Source organism: Gallinula chloropus, assembly GCF_964237585.1.
Source record: "Gallinula chloropus genome assembly, chromosome: 3".
Lineage (NCBI taxonomy): Eukaryota > Metazoa > Chordata > Aves > Gruiformes > Rallidae > Gallinula > Gallinula chloropus.
In genome coordinates this window covers 33,948,294-33,962,318 of record NC_140087.1, presented here as the reverse complement: position 1 = coordinate 33,962,318, position 14,025 = coordinate 33,948,294, and the positions used below count along the sequence as shown (strand labels likewise).

The 14,025-nt window shown below is 37.3% G+C and overlaps 1 protein-coding gene across 1 annotated transcript in view; it reads left to right on the top strand.

The window, feature by feature from the left end:
• Positions 1-14,025, top strand: part of UTRN (utrophin) — a 380,556-nt gene that overhangs the window by 284,832 nt on the left and 81,699 nt on the right. Inside the window, exons 53-55 of the mRNA XM_084262364.1 lie at positions 818-947; positions 11,211-11,479; positions 13,309-13,455. Coding sequence (XP_084118490.1) covers positions 818-947; positions 11,211-11,479; positions 13,309-13,455 — 546 coding nt within the window. The remainder of the gene's footprint in view (positions 1-817; positions 948-11,210; positions 11,480-13,308; positions 13,456-14,025) is intronic.

Sequence of the window (14,025 nt, the reverse complement as noted above, 5' to 3'; positions counted from 1 at the left end):
GAAATATTACAGCTGACTACTTGTGAGTGCTTTTTTAAAAAAAGGGTGGTTACACTTAACCCTTTAAAAATAGTCATAATTACTGGAGAATAAAATATCCCTATATTTAATATATATGTATATATAATATTTCCCTTACTATGAATAACCCCTACATAAAAAAGAATCAAATTTTCTTTATGTAGGGCGCAATTGTTTCTGCATAATAAAGTTCATAATATTTTTGGCTAATTCAAAGGATGTTTTTTCAGAATGTATTCTCATCTTAAAAGTTCTCATTACATATTTTCCAAGTTTTAAGAATATTAATAAGTTAGAGATGTAAACAAGAGGTTGCGTTTTCTAAGGAATATAAAGTTCTTTTTAGTCGTTGTGAAATTATCTGGTGAAGTTTCAGTAGATACAATTTTCTGCTATTCCAAGCATCAAAAAAGAAAAAACAGTCTGTTGTAATGCTCTACTATATGTTAGCAATCATTTTAATAGCAATAAACCCTTTAATTTTACTTTTTTATTCCCCACAAGTTGAATGTAGTGGTTTTGGTTTCTACTATGGGGGTGTTTTTAAAACCTATCTTCATCATCTTTCTTGTATTCAGTTCTTCAAATTACTTCTATAACAATTATCCTTCTAGCCTTAATTTATTGTCATTTCTGCTTTGTGTAATTTACGTTTTATCTTGCAGTCTGAATGACACATTGGCTATTACTCACTCACTAGACAGGTCTTGTCAGAGATGTGAAAACAGAAAATGGTGTAGTGTCTGTTTTCTCAAGATCAAGTTGCAAATGGCATTCTTCTTTCCTTTCCAACAAGGCACTGAGGCGTGAACTGAAGGATAAAGAGCAAACCATTCTCAATGCTGTGGACCAGGCACGAGTATTCCTTGCTGACCAGCCAATTGAGGGGCCTGAGGAACCAAGAAGAAGCTTGCATTCAAAAACAGGTCAGAAAATACTTTCTTCCAGGAATGGTTAAAAGGAAATAGGAAAAAGACAAGCATTTCTCTAGTGCGTATTTTATATCCCAATTATTTGGTTAGAGCTGAGAATTTTCCAAACCACATCCTGATTGCTTTTATTTCAATGGTTTAACCTCAAAGTATTACTACTCTTCTTTCTGAGTACTCATTTTTTAATGGAAGAAGTACAAAAGTCTCTATTTCCTTTTCAAATTTTTGATTCTGTTCTTTATTTCTTAACACATTACCATATTCACCTTATATGTATTCAGAGTAGTAGTTCAAGAATACACATTCAAAGGTATAAATGGTGTTATTGCAAAGTTTTTTTACTCCACAAAAGCAAACAAATATATTTGGTGGAATATCTTATTAGAACTAAAAGGAATCAACTTTACAAAGGTGGTCATTACAGAATTTTAAAGATCTGAACATTAGATTAACTATTACTAAGAAATAAACCACACCTGTCCTAGAAATGATACACAGATAGTATTTGTTGATATATTTGTCTGTCAGAGACCAAGGAGGGCATAATTTTTCTTCATGCTCTTAACCTCAAAATAGAAAAAAATGTACTGAGTAACTCTGTAACTAAGTCCTAGAATTCTATTTCTGATATAAGCTACAACATTATTAATTGTAACTTTTATTTATGTAAGAATTATTCTTGGAAAAGGTAGTAATTTGCCTTTACAGAAATATCAGTTGCTGTAAGATGTAAATCAGTTACTGTTCTGAAAAATTTACAAAATTACTGTAGAGCTGCTTATATAGGGAGTTATTTTTTTCTTATCATTCCCCTTTCTATACATCTCCATTTTAAGTTTGTTCAATGGAAGCAAATAATCTTTCCTGCATCTGTACCTTGTGTTATTTCTGTGCAAATCTTAATGTGGTTTCCTAATTCAGCTTTGTGATTAAGTTTGAATAACTGGTGATTAAAGCCAAGGAAATATTTTCCCCTGTGATTAGTTCTGCATACCTTAGCTGCTGTAGTGTGTCCTACTACTTCCGTTTTGAACTCTTGGTGCCTGAAAACATTTTGTCTTTACTCTCAAACTTATTTGATATATTGCATTTCTGCTGGTATAGTTGTTCTCAATCAGAGCCAAGCTTGTGGTTGAAAAAACATGAATGCTTGTTTCATATTTGCTTATTCTTTCACACAAAAGTTTCATGTCACAGACCTTCCTCTCAAAAGCTGTAGAACCACCCAGCACAAATGATACCGACGCATAAAAAGTTACCCATCTAAAATGTTAATTTTCTAGCAGAGGTTGATATCAATGATCCAGTGTAGACTGAAAGTGCAAAAGCAAAATTCAGAGGATAAGCTGCATCATAAATTCTTTTTATGCAATCTATAATTATTGGTTTTGTTGTTATTATTATGCTATACAGATGGCAGTGAAAACAGAATAGCAGGGAATTTAATGACCATGGTAAACTATGTAACAATAATGGCCAGGCAGATGGTCTGCAAATGATGTATGAGTGTCTCTTGTCTAGTCATCGTATTTGAAAACTGATCAAACATGCTCAGACTGGGAAGTTTCATAGATGTGCATCAAACATCTTTTCCTATTTCTTCTTCATACTTTGTAGTTCCATAGACTACTTTTTTTTTTTCGAGTATGTGGTGTGTTAGGCTTAGCTACCAGCCATAGTCCCATCTATCCACTTACTGCTTCCACCTCAGAGGGATGGAGAAGATAGGAAGGACAGAAGCAAGAAAGCTCATGGGATGGGTTAAGGTGGAGGCAGACGCATATTCCTTACAAACTGCTGTTATGAGTGAAACAGATTTAGCTCATGAAAAATAAACTTTTTATCGTAATTTAAAATAAATATTTAGTACTGATTCATTAGTGGGAAACAAAAAGACAAACCTTAAATCCACAGCTTTCATCCCTTTCTTAAGCTTAACTTGACTCCCTCATTCCTGTCTCCTCCCTGTCACGTTCTGACTGTAGGTCACGCTCAGCCTCTTCAACAGGTCAATGAGTGGTGTGAGTGGGTGGGGAGGTGGGGGATCCATGGCCAGTCTAGCAGCTTTTCTCTGCTGTTCCTTTCCTCTCACATTTTTCCTCAGTATGGGCTCTCCACAGGGAATATCTACCCCACTCTGTGGTGAGTCTCTGAGTGGGCTGTCCCCAGCATAGGGCAGCCCCTGCCCCTCCTCACTGCAGTTCCCATGGAGCTCCTGCTACCAACGTTTGGGCACCTGCACCCCACAGAGTGGTGCTGTACTTCCCGTAGATTAATAGACTTTCAGGTGAAAAGGCATCATTGAATCATTAGCTCTGATCTCTCACATATCAAGAGCTGTTAAATTTCACCTGGGACTGAGTCTAGTAAATTTTTTCTGACAAGTAATGCCATTGATCTCCAGAAAGCTGCATCTCTGCATTTGAAGACATCCAGACACACAAAATTTTTCCTCTGATTAACTATTTTCAGTGAAGGCTATAGATGCGGGTTTATGTTTGCTTTTAAAGCATTTATTTTTTTATTTTCTGTCAGCTTCTTAATCTCTGGTGTTCCCTGCAGTAGAGGAAAGTTAACTCGTTAACTTCAGTGAAGTAGATGTCATGTTGCTAAAGGGGAAGGAGTGTTTGGATTGTAAGCTTACAGTCTTTTAAAAAAAAAAAAAAGGATGATCCATATACAGCACTGTACAGTTATGACTTGAACATGGGTTTGACTGCTTATATAATACAAATAGTAAAAACCTTGGGGTTTTGAGGTTTTTTCAATCATAATAACAGTAATTGAAAAATCACTGTTTCAGGTCTTACCTTACGTAATGGCAAGGGTGTTTGGACTAGTAAGCTAACCCAAAGAAGATAAAGGTTGTAAATCACTGTCTGTTTGCTTCAACGTCTCCCTTTCCATCCACTTTTTTTTTTTTTTTAATTTATCCTAGATTTTTTCATGACAGGGAGGGCATTCTTGCAAGGACAAGGAATGAGAGAGATTTGGGGGAAAACTGACAGGAACCAGTTTTGAACTTGACTGACTGAGACCTGTTTTAAGGACCTATACATACATACATTCATTGTTCCATCCAAAGAGAATATTTGTAATAGGGTGCCTTATGAATAACCTGTTACTGTCTATAATGCTCTTGTTAATTTCAAATATATCACAAGAATGTAAAACCAGAAAGCCTTTGTTTCTTCTTTCCCGCATTTGCCTTCTACATCCTGTGTTGGCCTTCTACCATACCACGTAGTGACTGGGTACAGTTTGTCAGCTTCCAGGAAACTTCCTTCTGAGTTAATTTTATCTCCCATCTGTCTTTTCTTCTGATTTCGTTTTGCCATGCTTCCACAGGGAGCCCCCGTCACAAAAAAGCGAGCTTCACATTCTTCTTGCCTTTGAGCGCTTCAGCATCTGAGTGGAGCTGACTGATAGATCAGCAGGCCAGACGCTGAATTTTAGAGATGGGCAGGATAAGGAAATTGGAAATGCTCACATTTTTTAGCTTTGTTGTCACTTGTCTATGGTATAGCAGAGAAGTTAGATCTAAAAATGTTCATCATCATGCTCTGAGGCATGCTTAGAGAATTATACGGTTTCTAAAAAAAAAAATAATAAATCTACAGTTGCCTACTTAGATTCCTGTACTGTTAGTAGTGTTACAAGCCATGGGAAACACAAAGGCAGGCAGAAATGATATTTTCTGTCCCCAGGGTTCTGTGAACCAATCATACAGCTTTGCTGATTTTTTTATCCTTAAATTTCCACTGATTCCACGAGGGAGTGAAGATAATTTTTTATAGAAGATAACAAACTAACAACCTAGCAAATTACCACAGGCTACTACACTGATTCTCACTGTAATAGTGAATGCTTCCAAGTGCCAGCAGTATTGTCCAAGTACTTCTGTAGCTTCTCATTTTCTTACAGCAATCAAATTTCTAGCTTTGAATGCTGTTACTTGGTCATAAAGATTGTTATGATAAACATATAATTTAAAATTAAATATTTGCCATCTTTTTTTTTTCCTCTTAGTTCAAAGTGTAGAAAACCCCATAAATCATATCTGTGTTATAAGAGAAATATATTAGTAGGTGTCAGTGAATTATGCACATATAATGCATTTAAACTTGTAGACATACAACATATTCACCTGTTTCAGACATAAATAAAAATCAAACTACTTTGCTTTCTACCACTGAACACGTTCAGATGCCAAGATTTTTCCTAGTAGTGAGGAAGGTCTTACTGAAAGTAGGCAGTTTACTGTTTTCTAATGTATATAGGACAGCATTTCTATTCCCAACTGCTTGTGCCTGTCCACTGGATACCACCACTGGAATAGTTTTTGTTCCCTGCTCTGCGTCTCGGCTGAATATGAAGTATTGGCTATGAAAATTAGACAAAGTGCTTAGGAGAACGAAGAGGGTACAGCTCACTGGAGTTCAGTGGAATCATGCCCAGAAAGTACTTGCACTATTTTGACCATTGCTGCCTGTTTTATTTGGAGCTCTTTCACTTGTGACTTCTGAGAGTTTCTTCATAAGGTTAGAGAGATGCGTGGTTACCCATGAGAGAATCTCAAATTAAGTATCTCTGCTTTTCAAATAAATCTCAGTCACTTCACAAGTTTAGTCCACCTGGGTAGAGCCTTGAATTTCTTCCTGTAGAGTCTACACAGTTGTCTGCTTGGAGTTACATTTGTAAAGTTCAAAGAAGTTGTTCTGTTTGCTGAGTGGTGTGCAGTGCAAACTTACAGGAGTTTTAAGGATGGTTTTTGTGTTGGCTGGGCTGAGGCCATAGTGGTTGATATTTTTATTTTTTATTTTTTAACCATAAGGACTTCAGGATAATAAGCAGAGTTATATTTGTTCTTGACATGTCTGCTATATTATGTCCCTGTTTAAGCTGAAACACAGGGTGCTTCCCAGGGGAAGCCATGCTCCTAAAGTTTAACTGTTGCCTTTTTTTTAAGACTCTAGAAATGAGCAAAGCTTTGTCTGCAAGAGAATTCTCAGTTACACTACTAACAACGTAGATGAGTGATGGATGTCAAAGGTTAGGACCTTGTTCCTTTCTTATATTGTGGAGCAAACATATCTCAAAAACATTGTTAATGAGCCTCAAGAAAACAAATTAGAAGTTGCACAATATTAAACAGAATGTGTGTAGAGGAGAAAACAGCCTGAGGAAACTTGCATAGAAGGTTCCAAAAAGTTCAGAACATGAATGTTCGAAAGTCCTGTGTTGTTGTTACAGGACGCCATCGCGCCAGGGAGCCCTATCTTTTGTGCTGTCTGGCTCATCTTTATTTTCTGGTTTTGTATTGTTTTGAAATAAAATAGATGCCTTTGTTTTGATTTGAAATGCTGTTAGGGGATGTATTATCAGTCTCCTGCAGCCTTGCTGAGGAGCTACCTGCCATATGTGCTATGCCAGAAAAAAAATCTTTATTGATCTTTGGAAGAAATAAAAAGCTTGTTGCAGTCTGCAGTAGCAGTGCTTTGGAAAGAAACATAGGATTAGTTCCTTGCTTACCTAGAGTAACTAGGATATAGCAGTAATAGTCTTTTCTGGTTTTGTGGAAGAAGCAGAGACTGCCACCATAAACAAGAATTCATACCTCGTTTCTGTTCCTGGAGCAGCCCAAACTTTGGGCTACCACTGTGCGAAAGTATTGTGAACTTGCTTTGGATCACGCCATTTGTTACAAAACAATGGCTTGTTTTTACTGAAAAGTATTATGTGGGTTTGGATTATATTGACAAATTGCACTGGTTATCCTGGATAAATGCATGGTCTCAGGATTGCTGTAATCTTTAGTTTTCTAGAGATAAATGCTATGGGGTGACTTAATTATCTCTTTTAACTAGAACCTATTTTCTCTTTGCTTCATCCTTCAGTGTCTTTCCCTCCAGCACCTACTGGGAAATATCAACAACCATTATTAAAGGAAATGTATATTTGCTAGCACTGTTCTCATTTGTCTTTTTATCTGGAGTCTGTACTCTGGGCCCTTCGCAGAACTGTTCAGTGTACATGAGGTTAACAGCTTTCTTATTCTTTGCTTTTGCATTTCTGTCTTCTGCAGAGCAGAGGTAATTTGTCTTTTATCTTGCAGAGACTTTCTGAATTCTCTTTTTATTTAATTATATCTTTGGTTTGAAGAGCTTTTAGGTATTATAGAAGAAAACATAAGTGGGCTAAGATGAAAAAGACTGTGATTTTTCTTTATTTTAACTACATATATGATGGATATTTGAATAGGAGAAGGTGGTGACATACTTGAGTTATGCCTGTATGAGTGGGTGCCAGGAATCTGACTAATCAGTATGTTTCCACATTAACCAGTAGCTGCTTATTCTTTAAACTTCCTGTGCCTATTTAATCAGAACCAAGTTTTCTGTCCAGATTGCTAATAACCCAGGGAATGTTTTCACTGGAGCAATGCTAAAGACTTCATTGTGCAATGATAGCACTGCTTTCTGTTGTTCTGCTTCAGAGTTTGACAATGTGTGGCTGTGTTTGTTCGAATGCTTCTGAAAGTGCTGATAGTGATCACAGTGCTGTGTCACCCATTGTTTTTTACTGCAAAGATTGAACCAAGGAAGAGACAATGTTTGACATAATTGAGAGGGAGAGGACACGAAGTCAGCTCCCATTCTAGTATATTTTATTAAGAGTATAGCAGAAGTGAAAGGAAATTTAATTGTGGAGAGATGGAAAGAAGTAACTAGTTCAATTCCGCATAATGAGGATCAAAGTTGCTTAGAATCTAAATTGCTTGAACCAGGAATAGTTTGCGAGATCTAAAATAAATTCTTACGCGAGAAGAATTTTTCATTGATAACTTTCCTGGGTAAGTATTCTCCACATAAGCACTTAAGGAAGCTATATGCTATAAAGTTCAGGCTGGAAAGTTTGAAAGTTTTCCTTCTGTGGCACTCTGTCTTTGCTAGAGCCACAGAAAAGGTGCTGGTGCTTTCGTTGCTTTGCTTGTGACAAAAAATGCTTTTTTAAAATCAAGTGTTTTTCCACTACAGAAGCAGACTTTTTTTTCCCTCTCCTCTTTCTCCCTGACTGCAAGGTCAGTTCATATCTTTCCTCTCTGGTAAACAGATGGTGCAGTGAATATAGCCTTTTCTTACCTTCTGAGCAGCTGCTCAAGTTGAGATAATGTAACAAGTACCATTTAAAAAAATGGAGGCGGGAGCTGTTTGTTGAGAAGACTTTATATTTAAAGTGGGGACAAAAAAAGCAACAACCACTGTGTAGTGTTTTTTGAGGGCTTTTTTCACAGGAAAAAGGAACTCTGTCTGCCACTGTGTGTAATGACAGACTGGTGAAACAAATTTGAAACTCTGGTAAAATATCTTTTTGAGGTTTACAATTCTATGCTATGCAACCAGTACCTTGGAGAATGTGTTATCTGCTTGAAAAACAGTGATGTGTTGCTCCTTAATAAGTTGGATTTTCATGATGGAAAACTTGAAGTTTTACATTATGTGTTTCTCTCTCAAATTAATAGACACTGAATGGTTTTATAGATCATAAAAAATGTGGTTTTGCTTTATTTCCATAGTAAATGTCTTTTTAGGGCAAGTTTAGAAGGACTTCCAGGGCTTTTTTAAAATAAAGCAATCTTGCAATGAATTAATAATTTTCAAATAAAATATGTGACAGATACCCTTGCACAATGACACCAGTTTGACAAACGGTCTGAAAAAATATTTTGGGTTTCAGTTCTGTGTCACCCCAGTTCCTTCTGGAATTTTTTTCCCCTCCCAAAACATGGAACTAGGCTTTGTAAAGCTACCTTGTTTCAGCTAGCCAAACAAAGTAAGGCTGTTGTTCCCCTCTTGTATTCCCATTTACTGCTACAGCCACTTTTTTCCTTATTGATTCTACTGGAGTGAGAAGCACTCACTGAATCTGTTGTGTCAGTACATTTATGGACAATCAAAATGTTTTGCAAGATTTTCGGCTCTTACTAAAGCTTTCAGCATGTTCCTTGTCAAGTGACTGATCATTTTAAATGACCTACTAATAATCTAGTTTAGAACACTTAAGCCTTTCCAACTTTCTACTGTTTTACACAGAATTGGCAGGTTTTGGCTCTGATAACAGGTAAAGAACAATGCAAGCATGTGATGTTGGATAAAAATGGCAGATTGCAGCTCTGCATGTACGTAACTTAGTAATAAAGTACCTTATATTCACGTGTTCAACATACCAAAGAAGGCTGCTTCCTGCACTGAGTCCACAGTTTTCTGTCCCATTTCAACTAACCTCAGCATTTCCTTTGCTTGTGTAAAGTGATCCAACTCTAGGTGCTCCCTTAATCTTCATTTAAAGTCCTGCAGCATTTACTTCTGATGCTTGGTTGTCCTCAACCTGTGGCCATAACGTAGGGTATGAGGTGACCTATGATACTGGCTCTGCCACATGGTGCCATTTTCCTATGTGCTGCAATGTAGCTTGGCTTCTAGATCGTTTCACAGCCCCTTTGGCACTGCACTGTAATGGACTCCATTCGTCAGTGGTATTTATTATTGTTAATAGCAAATAATTCCAAAATTACTTCCAGTACTGTCTTTTATATCTTCATGTAAGCAGTTTGTAAACTGTTGTCTTATGTTTAAAACAACAGTTTTTATCTGAAAGAGTTTTTGCTTGCAACTTGAGCTTTATTTCTTTTCCTTTTTTCTAAAGTCTGTTGCAAAGCTTGGGGTAAAGATCATCCCAGAACAGTGTTGTCCGATGATGTAGTTTATTCTACTGTGAATTGCTAGAATTCCAGAGAAAAGGTAAAATCTGTCACAGCCTGTATTTGGTCTTCATCTTTATTCAGGTCTGTCAGCATTGCAAATTGTAGGTTACTGCCATGTCTCTATATCCCAGAGCTACATACATAATTTATATCACTTCGCATCCAGTTACTGCTTTTGCCACAATTGTTCCTCCCCAGATTCCTCTTGTCAAATACCCTCTTGCCATTGCGGTATCCCTAAAGCTAGCTAGCCTTTTCTGTACTGGGTGCTGTGATATGATAGCTGGATCACCAGAGGCGTAGTAAAAGAACTCTTGCAATTTTAACACTGGATTTACTTTGACATTCATCGACGTGTGAAAAGCAAAAAGCTTCCTTCTCTCATTTTATTTTTTGTATGCTCCCCTCTCACCCTCCTCCCCTAAGTTAGCAACTCCAAGCTTGGTCAGTTATGATGATTTTAAAGACAGTATATCACTACATGGAAGATTGTATGTCTCATTTGACTTCTGACAAAAGCCCTTCTTTCATCTCTGCGTGACTGTATATAATTTAGTCATAGACAACACTTGAATTTTAAGGACAAGAATACTGTGATAAACCTTTTCCCAGAGTTTTATATAGGAATGAATACAAGGCCATTTGGCTTAGTTTTTGGGTATGCCTCTTCTCTCCCCACTTCTTTTTATACCTGTTTTCCGCATTACGGCAAGTTTCTGCTGCTTGCTTTTCTCTGCCTGCAGAAGTCACAAGGTTGTTACAAAGAAGGGGAGTCCTTTGAGAATGGCTTTGTTTGTCATTACCAAAGCAACTCTTCCCTAGTGAAGGAAGCTACCCATGTTTTTTTTTCAGGAAGGTCCCTCTGAGCGGTAGACAGCAGGGCATGTTGGGGATGTTCAGGGTTTTCATTTTAGCTTTCTGACTGTCTGGGTCATACTTGCAAATTGAAGACCCAGAAAGGCAGCAAGTTCTCTTATTCATTAGACCATTTGCAAAAATTACTTAAAACAGCCTTTTAGGACTTTGGTGTTAACACAAACAAATGGATGTAGAGCTGCAGAACTGCTCACCACACAGTATTCATTACACCTTGGCTTTTGCTAACAAATAGGAAGAGAACAGACATTTTGGGGATAAGGGATCCAGGAACAAAGCACTGTTCTTGTTCTTTCTACACGAGATCATCCCCAGATTCCCTACTCAAGTTTACAGCAGGGAAGAATGACCTTTTACTTCCTTCCCCTCTGCCTCCAAAAAACCCCAAATGAGCTGTGAGCTACCTTTGTCTTCTGATCAAGTTTTATTTTGTCATCAGGAAGGATTTATGTTTATTTCACTTATGGCAAGGCGAACTCTCTTCTATCTGCTGAAATACATCAGTTTACTCTGGACTTACTGACTGTCTTGAGCCTGTACCTCAGGAGCACTGTCTGTTTAATTAGACATGAATAAGAGAAGAAAAAAAAAGGAGTAACTTTTCTTTTCTTCTGCAGAGTTGACCCCTGAGGAGAAAGCCATGAGGATTGCCAAAGCTATGCGTAAACACTCATCAGAGGTAAAAGAGAAATGGGAGAATCTAAATGCCAGTGCCAGTATCTGGCAGAAGCAAGTGGACAAAGCACTTGAAAAACTGAAAGACTTGCAGTGTGCCATGGATGACCTCGATGCTGACTTGAAGGAGGCTGAAAATGTGAGGAATGGCTGGAAAGCTGTGGGAGACTTGCTCATAGATTCATTACCAGATCACATTGAGAAAACTACAGTAAGTGTGGAACACCTGGGAAATATTTAGCCTATCTTCGTTCTTCACATTAGATACATGTGCAGTGTATACTTTAAACCATACATGAGAATTTAAGTGCTCTGTGAAGACTAGGTCTGAGGTCTAAAAGAAAGTCCAGTACTGTGCCACATTTGCTGTGTCAGCTGTGATTGCATAAGCACATGTGATTAGCAAGCTACAGATGTGTATGGAATGGAACATTCATTAAGGAAAAAAGAATTGTGTTCTAGGATTTAAATATTTTCCTCCTAGAAATACTGTCTAATTCGTAGTTAGGCCATGGCTGTGTTTGGAACTTTGCCTAGGGACTGGAGTACAAATGAGCTGACTCAGACATCATCACAGCAGTCGACAGTAGGCTCCTTCCTTTTGTAGTGGTGAGCTGTCAGATCTGTTTGCTGGTCATAGGTAGCTTTCTTCTCAGAAAAAAAAAGTAGACCTCTTTCAGTTATACAGAAGTACATACGTCATTTTACTTTGTTCCTTAACTTTCACAAATGTTTGAGGACCCTGGGGTCATGTACCTGACTGTTCATGTTGGTATTAGAAGAAAGGAAGGCCATGGGGTGCAACCAGTTTTCTGCAAATTCTCTGTGTGTACACAGTCAGTGGACTCATGTGAAAGTGACATAGGACAGCATTATTTCACACATAGCGATACAAGCATCCACATTCTCCAGATTTTGTTGCTACTGTCGGGTTTAACAGAACCACAAACTTAAAAAGAAATGCAGTCAAACCTGAGTTATATCCGGACTGCTGTTTATCAGAGCAGAGTAGTGCATCTTCTCCTTCCCCTCATACATTTGGCTATAGCAGGCACTAAGATGCTAATGCTGGATAACTCTTCCGTTTCATGTTAATAAATCTTTTGTCATCTCTTAACGTCTTTTTCTGTGAAAAAGAGTAAAGCAAAGTCTTTTAGATTTTCATTCCTATGGAAAAACTGAAACATCTGCTGAAGTAATAGGGGGCTGCTGCCTGTCCAGAAGCCAAATGCTTCTTTCTTGCTGGTAGGTGACTTCTGTTCCTGGGCCTGATGAGACAGAATTTGAAGGGAGGTAAATAATTAAAGTGTCCAAATAAAACCTTTTTTCCAGTGGTTTTTGGCTTGTTTGATGATGTTTAATCGAGCCATTTATAGGATTGAACAATTAACTGCTCACAGCAAGAAAGACATTTGATGCATCTTTTCAACTGTAACTAAAACTTGCATCAATTTTGTCTTAATACTGTATTTAGTTCCGTTTGATTCAATAAACCATTTTCTTCTTTTTAATCATTGTAATAGTTTTACTCTACAGTTCTAATCAGGTAAAACATTGTACTTCTTTTCCTTAGAAGATACATTCCTTCATGCTTTGCTAATTCAATAATAGTTTTTAAATTGAATTTCTGCCAGCTGCTTAATGCTGGAAAACTGTAGCTACTGAACATTTTTTTTTTTCTTAAGAGCACTTGACAGGCTGTATACTGTTTAAGCTCCTGATAGAGCATTTTGTATTTCTTTTTGGAAATAAAAGCTCTAAAGCCATATGGCACCACTAGAAACCTTATCTAAATTCGTTTAGGGGCACAATTTGGATAAGGGCATTTAGTTAAATTTCACACTGTTTTTCTTTAAAGATGGATATGAAGGAGTTAATAGGAATATTTAAGTGAAAGAACATCCTTTGCTGGAAAACCCAGCATTACGGTATAGCCGTTTAGGATAAGCTGCCATGTTGGGCAAATAGGCACCGTGTTGAGTGGCTTTTGTGCTGATCGGTTGTCCATTAAGTGTAATTGTATGCTTCTTACTCATCTAGGCTTTTAGAGAAGAAATTGCTCCCATCAACTTGAAAGTTAAAACAGTGAATGATTTGTCCAGTCAGCTGTCTCCACTTGACCTTTATCCGTCATTAAAGATGTCTCGTCAACTGGATGATCTTAATATGCGGTGGAAACTTTTACAGGTATTCTTCTGAACGTGTGCAGTAAGTGTGGGGGGAGGGATGCCTTCTACTGTTCTGTTCTCCTAAAAGATGCATTATGACCATTTGTTCATTATTTCTGTCTTTAAGATGTTGTTTTAGTGGTACCAAAGCAACAAAGGGAGCTGTCCTTCCTTTTACAGCTTGACCAAAATCTTTTCCTTTCAAGCTGTAACAGCAATTTACTCAGGAGACTGTGTTAATCTGTGGATGCTAGTGGGACTATTGCTGTACCTTTTTTATATGTCTTATAGTAGTATCTTTACTGCATAAATCATTGTTACTGAAAACTGATGTACATATTTCTGTTGTGTTTCCAGCTCCTGTGAAAGTTATTTTATTTTGGTTTTGAATGTTCAATTTCTGCAGGGAATTTCACTTAAAGTGCCTTAAATATTAGTAAAGCTATAACAGGATGTGAGCAATAACACATTTAACATTATACCACAGAAGAAGGTATGCTGTGAGAGAGATTCAAATCGCTTAGTTATGATTATTGTCCTTAAATGGTCTGAGAAAGGTAAATCAATTTGCCTGATCACAGTTCAAACT